Here is a 22,953-nt window from a genome sequence, read left to right as displayed (position 1 = left end):
CCTCAAGCTTTCATTTGAATTCACTTCTAAATTCTTACATTAAACAGACTAAGAACCCTTAATGGGAGCCTCAACTTATCTGGTAACACTGTCTCAAGAGATGAAGAGATGAGGTAGTGGGGCTGGAGAGAAGGCTCTGTGGCTGACATCATACTCTTCACACAGTGGTTGGACTTGGACTTGCAGCATTCATGCTGGGTGCCCAACCACTTGCAACTCCAGCTTCAGTAGATCTAACACTTTTGGCCTCTTCAGGAACCTGCACGCATGTATACACACACACACACACACGTGCACGTATGTACACACACAAACACACACACACACGCATGTGTACACACACATACACATAAATCTTAAAAGAACAAAAGAGGTGGAATGTGACAGAGAAAAGCAGCTGACCCTGACCTCTGGCCTCCACACAAGCACTTGCAAACAAACATATATTTATATTACACGTACATGCACACATTGGCATGCACACACAGTCATACAGACACAAATCAAACATAAAAAGTAGGAGCCAACCAAAGGTTAACCAATAGTGGCCAAGTTGTTTAACCTCCCCAGTTTTAGGCTTCTATATCTGTAATATGAGGGGATTACATTCTCATAGGGCTGCAAAGCACCGTAGGGGTCCCTGGGGAAATATAAAGCTTGCTGAGTGCTTCAATGAGTACCCAGCTCTTAGCAAGGGCTCAGTTAAATATCTGCTAATAAAACCTCTTACTAGGAGAAAAAAAAACCCAACAAACAATCTACACCACACTTGGGGTGTTGACTCATTCAAGGTCACACAGCCACTTAACACAGAGGCAGAAGGGAGCCGGCTTAGGCTGATCTGATACAGTTCCCGTATCTTTCCCATCGGCACAAGGTGCAAGTCAGAACTGTTGAAGTTGAGGCTCCTACAAAGAAGGGATCCAGACACTCTGCAGCCTGTAATGTCTGGCACAAATGATCCCGCCCCCCAGTACCTGGGAACACAGTTGCGGATGCTGCTGTGGCTGCTGTAGTCGCGGCGTCCCCTCCTTCTGTGGGGATGCCTAAGGTCTGTAGCGTGTGCTCTGCTGCATACGCCTTTGCTTCATCCACGTACGCACTTAGCTTCGGAGGTGTGAATGGGTGGCTGGAAAACACAGCCGGTCACGTGAATTATTCAGAAACTTAGGCACCCAGTCAGGTGAAAAACCAAAGGCAGTTTTAGCTTTTAAAGAGGATTCATGGTGGGATTCTATATGGTTTCTCCGTTCTGTTTGCTGCAAAAATAAAAATTCTACATATACACATGCATGGGACTATTTGTGAATTGATCTAGCAATTTGGTATGGCATTTCTGGGGAACATGCGTAAGTTTTACTATATGACACTTCTAAGGTATGCGTCATTCCTAAAATATATAAATGTAGTCTGGAGGTAAAATCCAGAAGGTGATATCTACTAACAGATCAGATCTTTGATATAAAATTAAAAGGTAGGTCAGAAGATTATGCAGTAAATGGCAACGTCTTGAGGGTCACTTGTGTCGATCTGAACGCTGCAGAAGGAACCTGTTATATACAGTCCTTTATTCCCCTCTGACCTCTAACCGGCCCCGGTTCCCTTAGTCAGTTATCCTAGAGTCCTTGTGCTGAATGAAACTTTGGGGCTTTTAGAAGCCATCTAAGAGCTAGGGCATATATCCCAGCTGAGCATCTCTCTGCCTTATTTAATTAGGAAGGAGTAGAGTAGCAGACTTGAGTATGTCACTCGAGCGATAATCAAATACACACAACACACAGGCTAATCTCATTCCAGAACCTCTATTGCTAGGAGCTGGGAGAGAGTACGCACATTGCAGGATTCTGGCTGGCCAGTGCTGGGATAGTTACTTTGTATAGGAATAATTGTCTTTGGTCTTGTCCAATGGCAGAATGAAGTTGGTACACTGGCTGTCCCCAGTTATTTTTCTGACAGATTTCTTCTAGTATCTACAAGAGTAGAAAAAGAAATGATTTCTCTCCCAAATGTCGCATTTGCATTACTTCTCTGGCATTTAGGTTCCAAGTTCTGACCTTCAGTTTTTACTAATAGAAAAGAGAAAATGCCATGTAGCTTAACGACTCATAAAATTTAAGTGGAACTCGATCCGAACTCCATTTAAGCTGTAAATGTCTATTATAGTTCATAAAATCATTTTCACACCATTTACTCCCATTACACAATCACACATGCACTCACGCACTATGAACTTAATAATTCTTCATATTTTTTGTTTTATTTTTATTTATTTTGTTTATTCCCGGTTTTAGGAAATTGGTGCCATACACTGTGAGGGCAGATCTGCATATTCCTGCCCCCACAGCCCTTGTTCAAAGTGGCTGAGGGAAATTAACCAGAGAAGGTTTCTTGGCCATGTGCCATTTGTCATAGGGTTTTTAACATCACATTTTTGAAAAAAATCATTTTGATTTTGAAAAGTTTCAAAAATTTCATTTTCTTGCCTTGTTTCATATATTTGGACTTTGTGTATGTGAGTGTTTTGACTGCGTATATGTGCAGCATCTGCGTGGTGCCTACAGGGGTCAACATATCTGAGCTGGAGCTACAGACAGTGAGCCACTATGTGGGTGTCAGGAATCCCGACCTGTGTCTTCTGCAAGAGCAGCAAGTGTTCTTAACCACTAAACCATCTTTCCAGCCCTTGGCTCAGGATTTAGGATTTATTAATAAGCCCTAATAGGTATTTATGGTGGTGATTTTTAAAAACTTACTTGGCAATGTACCGCTTTTAGCTGTTTATCACATGCGTTGGTGTTTTTTGTCTACCTGTATGTCTGTGTGAGGATGTTAGACCTTGGAGTTACAGACAGTTGTGAGCTTCCACGTGGGTGCTGGGAATTGAACCTGGTTCCTCTGGAAGAGCAGCCAGTGCTCTTAAACACTGAGCCATCTCTCTAGCCCCGGACAATTTGGTTTTGCTATCCATCTGCATGTTTTTACCGCTTTAAGCACCCCAAACGGAATCTTTTCTCAAAACATGCATGGTTTCTTTACTGTAACGCTGATTTTGGTGCTGCTGAAGTCCTGATCCGCCCTTCACACGCAGATTCAGTATGTGTGGGCAACAGGGCTCGAAGCTGAGACAAGAGCAGTGCAAGGCAACAATGCCTCCCAGCTCTCCGGACAGAGCCTCTTAGCTCATTGTTCTCACGTTAGCCCAGCTGCTGTCTTTCACGACGTTTTCCAGTTTATTAATTTAAAGATTGTGCTTATTTTTTCCTTATTAAAAAGCCCTTGGTGTCACCTTCTGTTGTTTATAGAGCATGCTCTGAGGTTCCCGAGCAATTGTCAGCTTTTACTAGATCAGCTGTCTGCCCATTTACGCCAGTTGAGCAAACACACTGAGGGGCGTGGCCTCTGCAGCTGCTGGCTGGGCAGGGCAGTTTGGAACCCTGTCTACTGGTTGGAGATTCCTACCTCTGCCGTGGGGGTTGGTCTCCAGCCACGGAGGCTGGGGTGGCATGGTTCCGATTTTTCCACCATGGTCGTAAAAATTCAGAGACAGATTAGGTAGATACCTTTCACTATGGCCGACTTCTTCCCGCATTTAATGGATAAGCAGAGTTTTGCTCAGAATGACTTTTTCACCACCGTACCTGGTTTCACTGTAATTATCTCTTGATGTGTCAGTATTTTCTCACTGGGTTGCCACATGATTTATGATTGCAAGGATTTTGTTAGATTCATTTTTGCATCTCTAGTGTCTCGCACACATGGCACATTAGAGAAGCCCAATAAATGTTATTTTTTTAAACAAATGGTTCTTGTTTACCACTGCAATAGACATTTTTCTTCTTCTTTTTTTAATGCTTGCATAGAGTTTGAAGAAGCGTTACTTAAAGGTATAAGAAAGAAAAAAAAAGCTATATTTCTGACTTCCTCCTGAGGGCAGGGAAGCTTCTCCCAAAGTCCACAGACTGTAACACCAGTCATTTAGCCAAGTGGCTTCAGAGGGAGCAACACGTGTTACCCACGCATGGGATAACCTGGGCTTACCAGGGACTGAGTCTGTTTGGTTCTCATTTTCAAAATGGTCTTTAGTTTTCCTATTGGAATGACCTTTATAACTTTCAGTGCCCACTAATAACAAAAACTCACAGCTACACAGAAACATGGACAGGCAGAGTATTAAATGAAAGCAAACAGCAGTTACCATCATGACATTGCCCAATAAAAAGCATTCTAGAAGACTTTACATGACGGATGACATTTTTATAGTTAAAGATTTACCTAGATTCCATGCTGGAATGTTCTCTCTCTCTCTCTCTCTCTCTCTCTCTCTCTCTCTCTCTCTCTCTCTTTAATTTCCTCCCTCCAAAGCCTTCTGCATGCCCTTCCCTACTCTTCTTGAAATTCATGGCCTCCTTTATTAATTATTATTGTGTATGTATATATAGTATGTGTATGTATACATATATATTCTGAAATAACCTCTTCTGTCTGTATGATGTTACTTGTATGGATGTTTTTAGGGCTGACTGCTTGACACCAGACAACCAATTGGCATTTTCCTCCCTGGGAAAGGCTGCCTTTCCTGCTGCCAGCTTTACCCAGTTGCCTATAGTTCTTTGTGGGGGTTGAAGTCCAGGAGGCTTTCCCCATCCATGTGGTCATGTCTGTTGTTGTTGTTTTTTTAATACCATACATACATGTCCTAAACAGTCAACAAAATGCTCCTAGCTATGACTCCTCTTCTCTTCTGTTCTTGACCAACCTGCTTCATAAGCATTTATTCTGAGCAAAGGTCTTATTCCATGTTATTTTCACTTAAGATTATGGTTGACATTCTTTTTCCATTTTTTTTGTTTGTTTTATATTTTTGCTGGATTGTGATTAAGTGAAATGAAGGGCCTTTTAGTGCCAGAATGGCAGCCAGTCTCAGCCGCTCTCCTGAGTCTGTTAAGCTGATGGTCACAGAACAGTAGCCCAAGTAAGCATCAATGCCAACCATTCAAACAATGGGTCCGGGGCCAACTTAACCACCTCTGCAGTGATATTACCTACCTGAGGAGCAAGTTTAATCCCTTGTGGTTTTAGAGAGACAGGATTCATCGGGGTGAGTTCCATCCCAGGCAGAAGGTCATAGAGTTTGGCTTCTCGCTTGTCTGCTTTGACCTGGTATCCGCGGCCCAGGCCTGTGTATGCCAAATACCCACGGCCGCCCAGTCCTCTCACTCCCGCAGCCCCTACAGGGACATTCATGTAAATTTCTAGGAATGTAAGAAGGCATTAAACCGAATCAAACCACCAGAAAATCACCCTGAATCTTACTGTAATGGAAAAGTTAGCCCAAGTCACATTGATTACTGCCCTGAGGATGGACAGATAACCGCAGACTCTGGTGAAATGAAACTCAACTTCAGGTAAGGGCCAACATCAGGGAAGGAGAAAGCTCCTTAGGAAGACATCAGTTCCTTCCAGGGGATCGATAAGAACACAAGTCATTTCAAATTTTGCCAGAGAGAACAGCACTTTAATTACCTTTTTGCTAATATTTTTTTGATCACTAAGGTTTAGTATAAACTTATTAAAATGTCCCAATATAATATGACCACTTGAATTACAGTTAGACTGGCGTAGGGACTATGGCAGTGACTGCCACACTGCCAGGAAGCCAGAATGAATTTCATTAGCACATCCCCAATGAGTCATCAGAAAGACATTTAGGAAGCATTTGTTTTTCTTTTTTAAGTTTACCACTCTCTATTATGCGTTGTCAATGTGGGGCTTAGATTTCCGTTGAGTTTCATACACAGATTCCTTTTGATTTTTGTTTTGCCACATTGCTACATTGATTTCCTATTGGCGACACAAAGGAATGGACCATTAGGTTGATTACTCTTCGCCCATAAATATTATTCATTGATTTCATTTTTGTAAATGCTATGTATTATTTTTCCCTTGGAATGAAGTTTGCTTTCTTCTACATCACAACTGGTTGATAACATGTAAGATATAAGAATTAATTAACGATATATTATTTATACGCATAAGGTTTTGATGACATAATTTGTTATAATGTGTAGAAAGTATTTTGAATAAGGTGTTGGTTATTACTTTTACATTGCAATTTTGGTAGGGGTGATTGTATTATGAGCGTAGAACTTTTAAGTCCACTGAAGAGGTCTTAAAATGCTCAATTCATTTCTCCCTGAAGAAGAATGCAATATAGCCATGTAATAGTTTCCGCAGAAATCTGGACGGGGCTCTTCCAAGAGTGGATTTAAACGCATCATTTGTTCCTATTTTCCAGATTGCTGACATATAGGGAAAACAGGATTGGGATCCAGATAATGTTAGCCATACCCAAGAAAACTTCAGTGACATATAGTACAAAGCAGAGAAAAGGAACTTCATATAAATATTGAATTTCCTGAGCTCAGAAACCTGCTCAAACAGAGAGTCTGTGTAAGATTCAAACATGAAATATTTCTGGTCTGGCAGTGGGATTGAATTTGTTTTCTATTTTGAATTTATTTGGTTTCCTATATACTAAAGAAACATTAATTTCCTCAATAGTTTGGCTTCTTCAACATTACCACACACAGCCGGAGTGGTGTATATCTGCCATTACAATTCTCAGGAGGCCAAGGCAGACGTTGTGAGTTCAAGGCCAGCCTGGAATAGACAATAAGCCCTTGTCACCAACACATAGACAAACATAACACATGGATCTGGGAGAGTGTTCAGATGAGAATCCTTCATATAAATGAACCGTATGGATGATAATTTGTGATTGGCCTGCAACGTGTGTCCATCAAGTACATATGTGCCTTCAAGTGATTTCGCTGTCTGAGCTGATTTCCATTGGACCATGCTTCTTTCCCTTAGAAGTTCTGCACTCAGCTAATTATACGTTAGTGCCACATAGTAGTCTAAAACAGAGAGCAGGAAATGATGGGTATGGCGCTAGGCTGTATTCTGTATGTATTTTATGGGTCCATGCAAGGATCTAATTGTATACTAGACTCATTAGTACCAACTTCTGACAAGTATTTTTCAATAGCCAGTTGTGATGTGAAAAAAAAATAGATTCCTATAAAATAAGAGACACTGAAATATTTTGATTTTTAACAAATAATTTTCTAGTCTTTTTCTTCCCAGTGAATCCATCCCATCTGTCTAAGGCTACAGAACTGTAATTTATAGTCCATTAGAACTATAGTTTATCAGTCATGTGAACTGCAAGAGTTACAGTAAACCCAGCACTAAATTGTGTTACCTCTGACAGAAGGGGCCCGGATGAGGGCCCTGTTGCTGAGATGTCCTTTGGTAGCTGGGAAATGAAGACTTGGAATGGCTGCGTAGGCTTGGGGGGTATAGAAAACAGGAGCTCCAAGGTAGGCTGTGGTGGGGTCGTAAACATGGCCCAGAGGGTAGGTGTATTCACCTTGCAGCATGGTGTTCCTGCCACCTGTGCCCCGGGTGTACCTAACATAACTGTCCTTGTCCACTGGCTTGGCCAAGGTCACCTCAATCGGGGAACCATCCAGCACCTGTGTGGAGAGCAAGGAAAAGGCAAACTGAGAAGCCATCTGAGAACTCAGTACCATACAGAGTGTCTACCATTTGCTGCATTCTTACTGACTTGCCTTTCTTCATTTCTGTCTCTTAATTAATTAGGTTCACGCTTCTGTATCAGTTGACTATTCTCTGAGTGGTTTTGTTGGTCAAACTGCACAAGTGTCAACAGGTTTAACAATGTTATGTTGACTACTGAGTTTATAATACAGAGATAATCAATGAGACATACAATTACTCAGTATTTTCTATTATGTGTGATTTAGGTGTTTAAAATTACATAGTTATGTGAGTATAAAAAGCTGGAGATCTTTATGGGTGCAAAACAAATTAAGCAGCACAATAAATGAAGGTGATGGAAATCATTAAAGATATCTTGTCATTTACCAATAGCATGGTGATGAAATCCCATCAAGCCTTTCCAAATGGCTCACTAAAGCAGCTACACAAGAAGTGAGCGCTTCCTGGGGTGGGAGAGGAGTCTAGGTAGAGCCTCAAGGAAGAGGAACCTGCTAAACTCTTGCATTGTCCTTGTAAGGCAAATGTTTGAGAAGCTGGGAGCAGATGAACAGGGGTGGCAGGGGTTGGGGTATAGCTGAGAGGGAAGCTGAGAGCTCTCAAGTCAGGTATAACTTAAGGTAGAACGCCCTTAGGAGTGATTGCAGCAGCCAGGTGGTGACGTCCACCTTTAATCCCAGCACTCAGGAGGCACACAGGAGGATCTCTGTGAGTTTGAGGCCAGTCTGATCTAAAGAGTGAGTTCTTTGACAGCCAGGACTACATAGAGATACCCTCCCTGTCTCAAAAAAACCAAAATAAATAAACAAACAAATAATTTAGAAAAGAAAGAAATAAAAAGGAAAGAACTTTTGTAATACCTAGAAACAAAAAAGTGAATACGAAGGTCGGAAAACTATTCTCTTTGTCCACTGTGTGAGTCTTGAGGAGTGAAATCAGAACCATCAGGCTTGATATGAAAACTTTTACCCTCTGAGTCATCTTACTAGACACCCTGTGCCATTTCACTGGTGTCCTTGAATTGTAAATATGATCAGTACTTTACAGTAGACATTCGAACTCTCACTTTGTCTAATAAATATAAATATCCATAGGTGTACTAAGAAGCCTAGGAAAAAATTTTATATTACGATTAAACAGCAGTTGTTAGAATTTACTAGAAATAACTTACTAGTAATAATAATGAATAATTAGCTACATATTTGTAAACATTGTAATAGAAATGTTTAGGTACAAGTAATAACTGAGTTTCCATCTGGACATAATGTAACTCCAAGCTCCTGTTACTGGCTTGAGATACTTTGGAAGAAAGCAGTACTGATAAGTCTACAAACAATTTAAAATTTTGTTACGGGGAAAGCATTTTTAATTACCCATTTGTTAATATTTTTCTGTAGATTCACTAAGGTTCAGTATGTGCTTGCTAAAACATCAAAACATAGTATCATCACTTGAATTACAGTTAGTCGTGGCATAGAGACTGTTACAGTGAAGGCCACTCTTCCCTCAGTGTAGTCAGAAGAGAATTTGACTATCCCATCCTCATCACAATGGACTGTCTCTTAAATGTTGTGCCAAAATAAAGGCTCCTTTCCTTAAACAAACAAACAGGCCAACAAACAAAAATGACAATAACTTGAACAGTTTTCCATTGGAATTATTCTGGTATATTATTTATCATTGAGTTTATAATTGCTGGGTCTTCTCAGTACATTTAGGCAAGTTTACTAAGAGAAAGTTAGCTTACAAATTGTTTTTGAAGTATTAACAGTTTTATGATACTAGTATGATAATGAAAAATAATGTTTTGGTCATAGGTACATTTAAATATAAATTGATTTTACTTTATAGTGTTTTTAGTCCTCTTTTTTCTTAAAAAAATACTTCAGAGTTGCCACTTCCTTCCTTAGGTTTATTTTAAAGATTTATTTATTTACTTATTATATATATATATATATGTGTGTGTGTGTGTGTATGTATTTATAGTGTTCTGTCTGTCTGTATGCTTGCACGCCAGAAGAGGGCACCAGTTCTCATTACAGATGGCTGTGAGCCACCATGTGGTTACTGGGAATTGAACTCAGGACCTCTGGAAGAACAGTCAGTGCTCTTAACCACTGAGCCATTTCTCCAGCCCCTCCTTAGGGGATTTAAGATGTTGCTGGGTCCCTGAGGCTGCACATGCCCCAGGTTTCCCTGTGTTTAAAGGAATCTGTGCTAAGAAGCCTCGCCCTTGTCCTCCAGATCCAGTCACCACCAATGTCCAGCCCGCACGCTGCTCCACATAAGGTTCTCTTCAGGGCTCCTGGGCCACTGCATTGTCATGGGATTTGGCCAACAAGGAACTCTGGGTATGAACAGTGAATTTAGGTTGTGTTTTCCTGGTGCCCTCCATGAGAGGTCATCTTGGGCCCACTGTATTCTTGACCAAAGACATTTGAGATAAAGCCTCAGGGTGGCATGACTCTAGATCTATGCCCCTCTCAAAGGGTCCTGCTTTCCACAGTTCTGTCTCAATTCAGTATTTTACTAACTCTCCGGCTCCCTCTCTTGTGCCTTTACTGCCAGACTCCTGCCAGCTCTAGCATGTGACCTTGTGTTTTTTGAATCCCCTTTTCTCACATTTCTGGAGTGAGTTCCTAGCCGCACATCATCTACCAGAACCTTGACTGAGAGAAGCCTCAAGGGCCACAGTAGTCTCTCAGGCATTTTGCTCTCACCAAATTTTCTCTTTTCAGATTTTCTCTGGATCTACTCAAGTTCTGCTGGGAGGACAGATTTGTCTAGCTATAATTTGCCTATTCAAAGTATATCCAAATTTCATAGGTTCTTTTTCACAGCATCTCCTCATCTGTGTGGTTTTCTGAATGTCTAATGGCCCATTTGTTCATTTGAATTTTCTACTTTTAAATGTTTTCTAATAACATTGAACTGACTACTTTGCAGAGGTGTCTGTGGCCCTGTTTTCTAGACTCTCAGCTCTTTGAGAAACAGTTTTTCTTTGATTAGTTTGTGTCCTGGACACGACTAGCAGATCAGTGGCCCCTAGACAGGTTTCAGTGCTTATTGGACTGTTGTAAATACTACATAGGCTTCTATAAATAAATGAACACTAGGAATACAGAAGATGATTTTCTGCCAAACCCCACTCTTTGCAAGGAGAAGGATACTAAGCCTCCAGTATTGGGAAGATCAAATATTGAGGAAAGAATGACAGCTATCTTGACAATTTTTTTTTACCAACCATCATCAGTTACTGATAAAAAAGTGCAATAATTAGAGATAATTGGAACGTTGTTTGAATGAGAATGCCCCCCACAAGCTCCCAGGCTTTCATGTTTAGTCTCAGTTGATAACTATTTAGAAGGATTGGGAGGTGTGGCTTTGGTGGAGGAGGTGTGTCACTGGGAGTGGCTTTGAGGTTTTTAAAGTCCACATCAGGCCCACTGACTCTTTCTCTCTCTGCCTGATGTCTCCAGATCAAGATGCAACACTCTCATCTGCTTCACCAAGACCATGCTTGCCTGCCCCCTGCATGTTCCTTGCCATGATGATAATGGACTCCCCTCTGAAACTATAAACAAGACTCCAATTAAATGCTTTCTTTGTGAAGAGTTGCCTTGGTCATGGTGCTTCCTCACAGCAATAGAATACTAACAAGGATGGGGGAAGTAAACTATAATTCCTTCTTCTAAGAAAGCTGAGGACCAGTGACTTGTCCAAGTCAGAAAAAAATTGAATTAGGATTTGCCACTTAGTCACCTCTTTTTCCTTTGTATCTTTAGCTGTTATTTCTCTTCTGTGCATCCCCAAGACTGCTGTCAGCGATGGACAAAGCTGGGGTATGATGGACTCCTTAGATTACTCTTTGGTATAGCATGTCCATACCAACCTTGGCTGGAATCTGTAAGCATTTTATTTTCTCCTGCATTACCTTGCCATTTAAAGCTTTCATAGCTTCAACTGCATCTTCTCGGTTACTGAAATGCACGAAAGCATAATCCCGGATCTTCTTTACCCGCTCCACAGCTCCTGCAGATAAAATGCCGGCAGCACCATTAGCAAACTTGAGACAGTCATGTGATTAGCTTCCAAGTGTGTAAGCACCCTGTGAGACCCCTTTGCATGTCAAGGTTTAAAATTCTGTGTAGTCAACATTAACTTTTGCTTCTCATAAAAATACTTAAAATCTGATTCATTAGAAATAGTTATGAATTATATACTCGAATTCCTGTATTATAAAGCAATGAAGGGCAAGAATGGCATCTTTTGCATATTATGAAATATAAAAGGTAATAAATAATGCTCGATAAAGGTAAAGTGTTATTAAATTGACATGAACTCAGTTATTGGTCATCTTGTACACATATATTCAACTTATTTACTTCAAAATACTGCTTTATCTGGTGTTGGAGGCTGCAGAAGTATACAGCATAGGGAAACTGATAATTCAGGTGTTAACACATATCTCTGATGAAGATAATTGTGTTTAGCCAGGCTTACAGGACCACTGACTCTGAAAACTGGTTGCCTGTATCTGTAATTTCTCTCATGTGCCGCTTCACTTTTTCCCATTAACAGCTTTGGGTGTTTTCCCAGGGCTTATGTGGTTATCTCATGAAAATATTCCACCTGCTGGGCATATATGTCTGTGGGTGGTCAGAAGAATGACTTTTCATTTGGCTGTATAGTTTTGCTATATAGAATATATACTGAGACATGCTTTATAACTGGATCTATTTGTCCTACAAGAATTGTGGACACTTAACAACCTACCTTGTTCTTTTGCTCAGACTAACTGCACACATTGGCTCAGTTCAAATTAGCAAATTAAAACCAGACTAAAGACTTTTTTTAAATGGATCATAACTTTGAAACGTTACAGCTACGTACAAGGTCAGAGTCACAGATGTCCAACCAATGTTACTAAGAAAAGCATGCCAATTATTCATTTGCCAATCTACTAACAATGAATCTGTGTCTCAAAGTTGTCATTGGGCACTGTGCCCCAATCTGGTATGGTCTTGCTTCTATGGTGTTGGATCCTTGTGTTGCCATGGTAAACAGCTCAGCTCCTTATGTCTTGCTGTGACAATGTATATCTTACCAATGAGAGTAATTTCTTTATTGCTTCAATACTCCTGAAGGAGAAGAGTTTTTTAGAATAAAGGAAGAAGCTAGAAGAAGCTAGGAGGAATTAGAAGTAGGACAGGAGAATTAGAATAGAAACAGAAGAATAACAAAACACATAGTGAAGAAATCATTTCACCTTCAGATCTTGCTACGCCCCTTGCTTGCCATAGTATTCTCTCTGAACCCTGAGAGGTCTAAGAGGCTGGTACCCAAAAGACTTTGTTAATCTGGGAGGTTCAAAACAAGGTATAGGTGTAAGAAAATGTAAGTGGACCTAGAGCAAGGTGATGCATTTCTGAACAGGAACTACTGCATGCAGATGTTACTGCATGTTCAGAGAGGAGAGGCAGGTGTATCCACTGGCTGCTGATGTCTTCCCCAGACTCTGTTGTGGAAGAAACATTGCTGTGCAATAATTCATGGAAATGAGAGAAAGGATGATATCCCAGCCTATTCCTATTGGTCAGTTTCACCCCAGGAGTGTAAACCCCGTCTCTATGTCTGGGTTAGTATGGCTGTATGAAATGCCTGATCCCAAGTCCTGTGCTAGAACATCCATCCATGTCTGCTAGGAAGAGAGGGAAGCTCTGGGCATGTGGATGGGCAACGTCATAGCAACCTGATGTAGTATCTATCTGTGATGTATCCCGTATAGTTCAGTACTATTTTCTTTATTTCCACAATGACATAAAGAACAGTGCAATGGCTTTTCTCAAGTTCTTTTGCTGGTAAGTGATCATGATTCCAATGGAGTCTGACTCTGGACACTGTGGAAAACTGAGGTGAAGACTAACTCACTACTATTTGAAATCTTATACTCATTCTGCCCCCGAAAATACCCTATTTTATTTTCTATAAAAGAACTTTGGAATTGGGGGAAACTTTATCAATATGATAAGTTTAATTAATTTTACTTTTCTTTTATGTAAATATTAGGATGCCATGGTTTTGACAAAGGAGGATTTATAATTAATTCATAGAGCATACAGCTAAGGTCGAGAATTAATGTCCTAAACCCTTGATAACCTTTAAGTTAAAAAGTTGCTTCTGGAACATCTTAAGTCTAAGGTAATTTCTGTCTATAGTGTGGAAAGGTTGGAAAAAGATATCTACTAATTCTACCTTGTTTCTTTATAAAGAAAGGCACATACATAAGGATTTACTATAAAGATGCCAGTTATACCACTGGAGAAACAGCAAAATAAAACAAAATCCATTTTCTCAGAAAGGATTAAATATGATACATTTATACAATCTCCACTTAGTTTTGAAAGAGACCAGAGTCGACATCCATGTACTCACATGGAAGGATCCATACCTATTATCTGTTTCTAAAATTTTTATAACAGGATAAAATATAAAAATCTGTTCTAAGTATCTCAACCCACATATAAATAAACACAAATTCAAGTACACCTACATCCAGAGATAACTGGGAAGGTGGAGCTCAGATTGCCAAGAATGTTTACTGTAGGGATGGTGAGGCATTAGGAAAGAAAGTAAATATCTCAAATATTTATCCTATTTTTCATTGTATGCATATGTGTGTATGTGTTTATGTACTTATGTGCACACAAGTACAAGTACTGTGGAGGCCGGAAAAGGCTGGTCGATCCCAGGGAGCTCAGGCTAGAAGCAGCTGTGAGCCAGCTGGCAAGGATGCTGGGGACTGAACTGGGCTCCTCTGCAAGAGCAATGCAGGCTTTTACCCCCGAACCATCTCTCCAGCCCCAAGAATGAGAACACTTTAATTGGCACAGTTTTATAAATATTAGCCATTTCAATTTAGGTCATGTGTAAAGGCATCCAGACAGCAACATACCCTGTTTTTATGTGGAAAGACTGCTGGGCATGTTGACTGTAACGTGTGGAAAAACAGTAGCTATTCCAAGATGGTTGACACTATATTTTAATGGTAGTTGATAACTAGGTTTTCGAAGCAAGCTTTTTTCTTTAGTTTTTGGGTAAGTGGAAACTCGTTTCACTACCGCTTGAGCGTGCTGGTTATCCTTCAATTTACATTAGCCTGGGTTTTAAGTCTTTTAAACCTTTAGATTTTCTTCATTACCCATAGTTCTCAGAGTCAATGTGATGTCATCCTATTCCCAGGACGAAGAGGAAGAGGAGAAAATCCTCTCCCTATCCAAGTTCAGTTCTCTCAGATTCAAGGCCGCTAAAGCATTTAGAGTCTGCACTCTACCACATGGTTCAATGACTGTGAATTACCTTCCTTTGGAACAACAGGTGGCAGTAATCTAGGTTTTCAAACACTGCAGGGCTTAGCTTCTCTCCCCTTAGTAGTCAGTCCTTGGCTTCTTATGATAATCATTATACAGAGCAAAATTATCTGGCTAGACAGAGAAAATTAAATAAAGCCACGTGAGCCCATGAAGCACAGGGTATATGATTAAACTGAACTTTCGGGTCAGTCTCTTTATTCCTTTTGTGTTAGATGGAGCGATGACAACGGTCCTTTCCACAACTCGTCTTGGTAAATGAGAAGTAAGGAGTTAACCAGGATGGCCTCCGTCCCTTCACTCCACTCTGCTCCCTGCTCTGTAGTTTCCCAAGGGGAGGGGGGGAGGCAGCTTTAGCTGCAAAAAATATCACCTTCACTTACCTCTTGCCTAGTGCCAAGGATACTAGAGCTAGTCTCTCAGTCAAAACACACTGTGCCAAAGTATTTTGAGTCCATTTCCATATGCTCCCAGCACTCATGTTAGTCCAGTAGTATTTACGTTGATAACGAATTTGGGTGCCCTGAAATTCTTGCTAATATTCTAATAATTATGCCTGTTTGGGAGTGGTAATATTCAGACACCTCTCTTTATGGAAAGCTTCATTTGTGAACATCTGGACACAGTAAATTAGAAGGCAGGGGTTCAAATAATGCAATGTGGATTCCTCTCATCTAAGAACTAACCAGGCCTAGCCATACTTAGAGACCAAAGAAGAACCAGCACATTGAGGGTTGCACGGTCATAGACTAGCATCTGTGTAATAGCATTGGCCGCACACCTCACTTTAAAACACTCATCCTTAGTGCTTGTGATCCTTTCTCATGGTGGTCTATCAGCAAAGACCTAGATCTGGGATCCGAACACAGGAATTAGAAAAACAGACTCAAGGCATGGTCCCCAACCCAGTAGCATTAGCTTCACCTGGGAACTTAAGAAAGACAGACGTGTGGACTTAGCTAGATGGGGTAAGCAGGCTGTGTTTTTAGCAGCCCTCCAGGTGAGTCTGTTACTGCTGAATAGTTGAAGGAATCAGATTTCATAGAATGACTATATTCAGAACCACAGCAGACACCCCAGGATACACGGGGACAAAATATTGATGGCCCAGGGTTTTTGTGGCAATTTTCATTTGTTTTCCAGGGTATGGATGTAGCATTTTCTCAGGACAGTCAGGGTTTGAAAAATATATATACAGAGTCAGATTTCCAGGGAATATTCACGTTCTTTCAAAGGACCTAAACTTTAAAAATAAAAATTTAATATTACTTTTCTCTTTCCACAAATTTTCTAATATAGCCTCAATATACTAGATCCTTGCACTGGAGAAGAAATTAGTGACTATTTTTCTTTTCTTCATAGGACAGATATCAGCTAACTGTTCCTGTTGGTGAAGCAGGATAATATTAACATCATACACATCGTTCTAGAACCCTGAGGGTTGTGCCACTGACCCAATAAGTGCCCTGGAATCGAGGGAATTCTTTAGGCTTACAATAAAAAAGGCTAATACAGTATTGCTGGCAGGGTAGTGGTTAGAGACATGGGAGGAGATAGAGGAGAGAGGAAGAGGGAGAGAAGGAAGAAGTTGGTGTTCATCATTTTCTTCCAGCTTCTAGAGCACTAGTGTCTAGGCATAGCTGTCATAAATGTGCAGACTGGACCAATAACAGCTCACTATAAAAAGAATCAGTCTTTTGGTAGTTCCTCATTCTACCTCCTTACAAAACAAAAGCAATATTCTAATTAGATGGGAAAATATTATTCACTCTGAAAAAACAAAACATAACCCAGAATGGGTGAAACACACACACACACACACACACACACACACACACACACACACCCGTTCCTAGGCCTACACAACTCCATTGGCTTTCAGCACCCATCTAGATGGGATTTCCCTTAAACACGACTTTTCCCTGCATTCCAAGAGCAGGATGACTTAGCTATCACTTTCTCTAAATTCTTCCCCACACAGCTCGTGTCTGTTACGTCCTCTGCAGCGCACGGCATGTTGGAGCTACCGAAGCAGCAGCAGCTGCATGAATGAGTGCATGGAATGTGGGCTCATAAAGCTGTTAAATCTGGAGCCTGCCAGCTGCTAGCTGTGTGACCATTTAACTACTCTGGGCTCTGGTTTTTGTGTGTAGAAAATAATAGATGTTGTGAAGGAACCTCCGCGACAGGGTCATTAAGAGGAATAAAAGGCATGTGATGTGAACACGCCCACTCTAATTCTAGTGGATTTTTTTTTTTTTTTGCAGTTTCTCTACTAGGTATGGATTCACAGCTGTTGGTATATAGCCACACCATGATACTAAATGTCAGGGAAGGCAGAGTTCTTGAGGCTGAAGGAAGATAAATGTTTGAGAAACCATTAAAAGGGAAAAAAAATCGGTATTATTCCTGCCGATTATCTGCAGAGCAAATCATAAGCTTATCATCCTATTATACATGTAACATCGTGTCCACTTACAGTTAGAAACAGACACCCCGAGAATGCGAAGACTGTCAGAGACTTAACGTAACAGAACCACAGCCCACGCTTGTCAGCACCCTATAGAACTTGCCAGAAGCCCAAGACATTCTCAGTTGTGGGAAGATGTTTCTATAATAAACACAGGCTGAGGTGGCTGAGAATGTTCCCGGACGTACCGCTGGAAATGGCTAGACTTGCATTGGGTTGTTATCTGGGGTAGGTTGCTAATGCTGGCACGTGATCGGAATGGACCTTGAAATCTACCAGACTGATTCTTATCAGCAAGGAGGATTTGTTCCAAAATGTCAGTCACAAAGAGGTTGGGAAACCTTGTTTTGGTGAGACCTCCAGTTAGAGGCAGGCATCACTAACATAGTAAATATTTACTTAGTTCTTAGTCTGAGGGTCTGGGGACAGAGGAGCTAACTAGAGGAAAAAGAACTCACAGAGTGTAGGTTAGCAGAAGTAATGTGTATTCATTAAATAACACACAGGTAAACATAAATCATAATATTCCTAAATGCTGTAGGACTATATGTCTCTTTCTGATCCAAAAATGGAGAAATAATTGGGCAATATGCAACCACTTAGGAGAAGGGGCTAAATACAAGCTGTTCTCTTTAACATCTTGGCTAATGACCTCTGGCCCAAGTGCTTTAAAAGTACATTTTGAAGAAGTAGTTGTACATGGGTCCTACCTGGCTTAATACTGTTGAATTCTTTCTCAATCATCTCTTCCGAGGTAGACAGCATAAGGTTCCTTACGTACAGGATTTTCACTGAAGACATCGTGTCTTCATCAACTTCGACTTCTGGCTCTGCCCAGTCTACTGCGATAGGATGTCCCCACAGCTGAATTCTTCCTGTTGACAATGATCAGAAGAACAATTAATTATTTAGAAATCACGACATCATCTCAGCTCACACTGATGGCCTTTTAAATTGAACTGACCGTCAAGGTCTTAAATGGCTAGGACCACTAAAAGAGATTATTATTGATTTTAAGACATTCAAATAATGCAAGAGCTGGACAGAAGAGACCTGTGCGTGGCGAGTGGCTTACCATAATGACTGGATGTAAAGAGAAGTAGGATGTGGTTTGAAATGGAGAAGAAGTGAGGAAGCGGTGGGCACGTTGGACTCTCAGGACAGCTTTTACAAGGTGGGGGTAGTTTTTAAGGGGAGATAATAAAAGGGGGGAAGAGCTAAGAATGGATTCAGGGCTCAGACAGTGTCTGACCCCAAGGAGCATTAAGAGGTCGCTTGACAGAGACTTAGAGACATCTGGGAAGAGGGTATCTCAATTATGAAACTGTCTCTATCACGTTAGCCCAGCCCCCTGTGGGTGGGGGTGCCACTCCTCGGCATGCGGTCCTAGGTTATATAAAAAGGGTAACTGGACATGAGTTAGCAAGCAGGCTAGTAAACAAAGTTCCCCCTGAGATCCCCATTTCCATTTCCACCTCCAGGGTCCTGCCTTTGATGGACTGTGTGCAACCTCTAGGCCAAATGAACCCGTTCCTCCCCAGTTGGTTTTGAACATGATTTTATCACAGCAACAGAGACACAATCTGGAAAACAATCTACTAAACAGGGGGACCCAAACTCAGAAAGAAACCAACTGTTTTCTCTCTCGTACATATCCTAGTTCGGAATGTGTATGCATGTGTCTGAAAATGTGTATAAATGTGGGTAAAGTTTGAAAACCTAAAAAAGAGAACAAAATATTTTTTGTTAAGAGTTCTGAGGGGGCTGGGTAGGGCAGAAGACACGCGTGGCATGAGAGAGGGCAAAAGTCTAGGGGAAGCTTATGTAGGGGACCAGAGGATGTAAAGAAAAAGAAGGGGAATTTAATAAGACACTCTGAAAATGCCACAATGATATCTGATGCCTTGTTTGCTAATTTACAAAGCACATAAGCAGGGCGAGGACATAACCGAGTGGTAGAACGTTGGCCTAGAAAGCTCACTCTGTTCCATCAACAGCACTTAAAAAAAAAAGCACAATCAAGAAAAACTGTACAAGGACAAAATAAATCCAGAGTTTCGTTGTCCCCAAATCTGATGGTTCTCGTAGTTTCTGTAAGAGTGGACTATAATGCCACTCTAGATCAGTGGTTCTAACCTGGGGTCGTGACCAGGTTGTCTGTAAGATATCTGCATTACAATTCATAACAGCAGCAAAATTACAATGATGTAGTAGCAATGAAATAATTTTTAGTGAGGGGTCACCACAACGTAAATAACTGTGTTAAAGGATTGCAGCATCAGGAAGGTTGAGAATCCCTGCTCTGGATAGTTCCTTCCACTAATAAGAATTCACGTTAGCAGCTGACTGTGTATGTCTTAGTGAACATTTTACAGCAAACCGAGGCCCTTTGAGTATTTGCCTGCTTTGGTCTGACCCAGGCCGTGTTGTTGGGTAATCAAACTCAAGAACTGATGCTGGGTGCCCACAGGTGTGGCTGGAGCACCTAGTGGGGTGTCTAAAAACAATGCTTGCGTTTCTTCTCTCCAATTAGATGGTGATGATTTAGAAATTGGGAAACATATTGATAGCCTGTCTGTCAGTTGTCCTACAGGTTGGTATGCGTCTACACTGTGGTAGGTTGAACTTAGCCCGATTCTATCTAGCCTGTGAACTTAATCTACCTGCAGCTGTATCTGCGATGGATTTGTTTAATCTTAAGAAGATTCCTCACGGAGGCCGCCCTGTAGGATGGATCCAAGCTCTCCTGACGCACGGATGTGTAACTTTCCAATGCACATCTGTGAAAACTTTAGGGAACTGAATCAAGTAGGAGAAAAAGGAGCAAGACGAAGAGTTTAAAGGCAGCCTAGCACGGAAGCTCAAAAGCAGCCAGCCGAGGCCAGGGATCTGCAGTCTGCGTGGAACACAGCAAAGCTGGAAGGACGCTTACCTGGCAGCAGCCTCCTCCTAGCCATGGCGGCTGCGCGGTGACTCTCATATTCCACAAAGGCGAATCCCCGGTTTTTGGTTTTATCTGCGGCGCTTGGGTAGACGATGACATCAACAACTCCTTCTGTGACCTTTTTCATCTCTGATAAGATTTCTTCCCTCTTTTTGGTTTTGGGGATTCCTCCCACAAACAGTCGGCAATTGTCCACGCTAGCACAGACTCCCAGGAGACGCCCCTTCCTAAGGGGGGGAAACAGTTTTTGTAGGTGACAATCCGCGTGTAACAGAGGGCGGTGGCAGAGGTTGCAAATGTATACCACTTTCAGACAGTGTGCTTTCATTAGAGGTCCGAGAACGTTTCAGTACAGACGGACAGACCTGTCCTCTTTCCTCTGGTTTGAAACCAGGGCCTTGCAGTGCATAGTAGATTTGACCACTGACTTCCAAACATTTAAGAGAAGAAAAAGAGAGAAAAGTTGATTATCGCCTGGTTTCTTTAGGCTGGATCTGGGTTCACCACGTGCAGTCCATTCTCATCACTTCCCAGTATCCCAGGACCAAGGCTGCTACACTGGGCTCCGTTCCTCAGTTCACCTACTTACACTGTGCCACTGGGTTTTGCCACGCCTCCTGATTCATGTATATTGTCCTCAGGCTGAGAAACTGTTCTAATATGATTGGCATTAACCCTCCCCCAATAAAAACAAAATTGAAAAGAGCCAGCAAGTTTGCTCAGTAAATAAAGGTGCCTCCTGTTAATAAGTCCACTGGAGCTGGGCGGTGGTGGCTCATGCCTTTACTTTAGTCCCAGCACTCGGGAGGCAGAGGCAGATGGATCTCTGTGAGTTCAAGACCTGCCTGGTCTACAAGAGCTAATACCAGGACAGGCCCCAAAACTACAGAAAAATTCTGTCTCAAAATACCCCAAAACCAAGAACAAACAAACAAACAAATAAACACATTGGTGAGAGCTCTGTCTCTGGACTCACATGCTAGAAGGCTAGAATGAATTCCCATGAGCTGTGTTTGACCTCCACATTCAGAGTGCACATGCACACACACAAAGTAAATAAAAATAAAATAGAAATAGTCTCTTGTCTGTAATAGATGATTTTCTTATGTTCGTTTTCCCCCCACAAAAGAGCCTGCAAGATGAGCAAAATGGATGTGATTTCTGTTTTACAAAAAATGAACTTGAGATTCCTAGAAATTAAGCGATAAGGTCTTATTAATTCTGAGAGGTGAAACTGGCCCTGGGGCCTCTCTTTATTCTACTTTGTGGTGTCGCCTGTTGGTAAGATGAAAGGTGTCTTCTCTGGCATGGGTAGCTGGCAAGTTTTAAGCTAAGCATACATAACTGTTGCTTAAATAGACCCTCACTGGAATAGACCCTAGCAAACTATGGTGAGGCCCAAGCCATAGGTATGGAGGTGGCTGCCATCAATTAAGAAATCCAAACTGTAAGTGAGCAGTGTCTCCCAACATAGGCCTGTTCTAAGGCAGTTTTGTTGAGATGATATTTTCTGGTACCTAGACAATGTCTCATTGCGTTCCATGGTATATTATCCCTGGCTCTTTTAAAACACTTTCCTAGTTTTATGTGTGGGAGTATTTTGCCCTCACATATGTATGTGCATCACATGCATGTGCACAGAAGAGGAATTTATCTCCTTGGACTGGCATTTCAGACAGTTGCCAACCACCATGTGGTTGCTGGGAACCAAATCAGACCATCAGCAAGAACAGCAAGTGCTCCTAACTGCGGTACCACCTCTCCAAGCCAGTGAACAATTGTCAAGTCATCCAAAAATGTCTTCTTCCTTTCTAATTTTTTTTTTTTTAATTTTCGAGACAGGGATTCTCCATAGCTTTTTTTGGTTCCTGTCCTGGAACTACCTCTTGTAGACCAGGCTGGCCTCGAACTCACAGAGATCTGCCTGCCTCTGCCTCCAGAGTGCTGGGATTAAAGGCTTGTGTCGCCACTGCCCGGCTTCTAAATGTATTTTTAAGGGTGAACATTGTGGCCTCTGGTTAAGAAACTCTAGTAAAAAGAAGACAGGCTTTCACACTGGAGGACACTCTGCAGTTACTAACAATAGTAACATGGAAGCATGTTTGGCAATTAAAAGGCATTCAACATCACATTGCTCAGGGTTTTTTTTTTTAAAATAAAGAATATAAGAATAAATACATGGTGCCATTCTGTTTATGAAAGATTATAGAAAGTCTGGGAAGACAGTCAAATATCAACATAGTATCTTAGGCACCAGGGTTGTTGATGAATAGTTTTAATTTTTATACTATTGGCTTTCTGATGTTTTCTATGTGTTAAATATTAAACTGTGGACATTATTAATAACTTGATATACTGAAGGCAGTAAGGTATCCTTAAAAAAAAACTCCTTGTTCATCATGAGGAAAAGGTCTTCTCTAAGCAAGTAGAAGATCAGTCTGCTTTTCTTGGAAGTGGGGGCTCTTGATTGCCAGGGGTCACTGTCTGGTTATTGCTTACCCTTTTCTGAAGAGCCAAGGGCAGGAGTCAGAATCGACAGACCCATCTCACTCTGCTGACATTTACCAGAGAATGCCGTTTCTTGGGTA

At 41.3% G+C, this 22,953-nt stretch overlaps 1 protein-coding gene across 3 annotated transcripts in view; it reads right to left on the bottom strand.

Moving 5' to 3' along the window:
- A1cf (APOBEC1 complementation factor) overlaps positions 1–22,953 on the bottom strand; it is a 79,727-nt gene that overhangs the window by 6,189 nt on the left and 50,585 nt on the right. For 2 of the 3 annotated variants that reach the window (XM_050157274.1, XM_050157289.1), the window contains 7 exons: positions 20,354–20,592; positions 18,132–18,296; positions 11,516–11,613; positions 7,265–7,538; positions 5,047–5,252; positions 1,834–1,970; positions 978–1,129 (listed from right to left, as the gene is read on the bottom strand). In XM_050157274.1, coding sequence (XP_050013231.1) covers positions 978–1,129; positions 1,834–1,970; positions 5,047–5,252; positions 7,265–7,538; positions 11,516–11,613; positions 18,132–18,296; positions 20,354–20,592 — 1,271 coding nt within the window. The remainder of the gene's footprint in view (positions 1–977; positions 1,130–1,833; positions 1,971–5,046; positions 5,253–7,264; positions 7,539–11,515; positions 11,614–18,131; positions 18,297–20,353; positions 20,593–22,953) is intronic. The other variant, XM_050157284.1, reaches the window with a different exon arrangement.

The sequence above is a fragment of the Alexandromys fortis genome, unplaced genomic scaffold (assembly GCF_014885135.2).
Source record: "Alexandromys fortis isolate MF-2015 unplaced genomic scaffold, M_Fortis_MF-2015_v1.1 scaffold_10, whole genome shotgun sequence".
Classification (NCBI taxonomy): domain Eukaryota; kingdom Metazoa; phylum Chordata; class Mammalia; order Rodentia; family Cricetidae; genus Alexandromys; species Alexandromys fortis.
The sequence above is the reverse complement of the archived record's forward strand: the minus strand, read 5'-3'. Positions and strand labels throughout refer to the sequence as shown.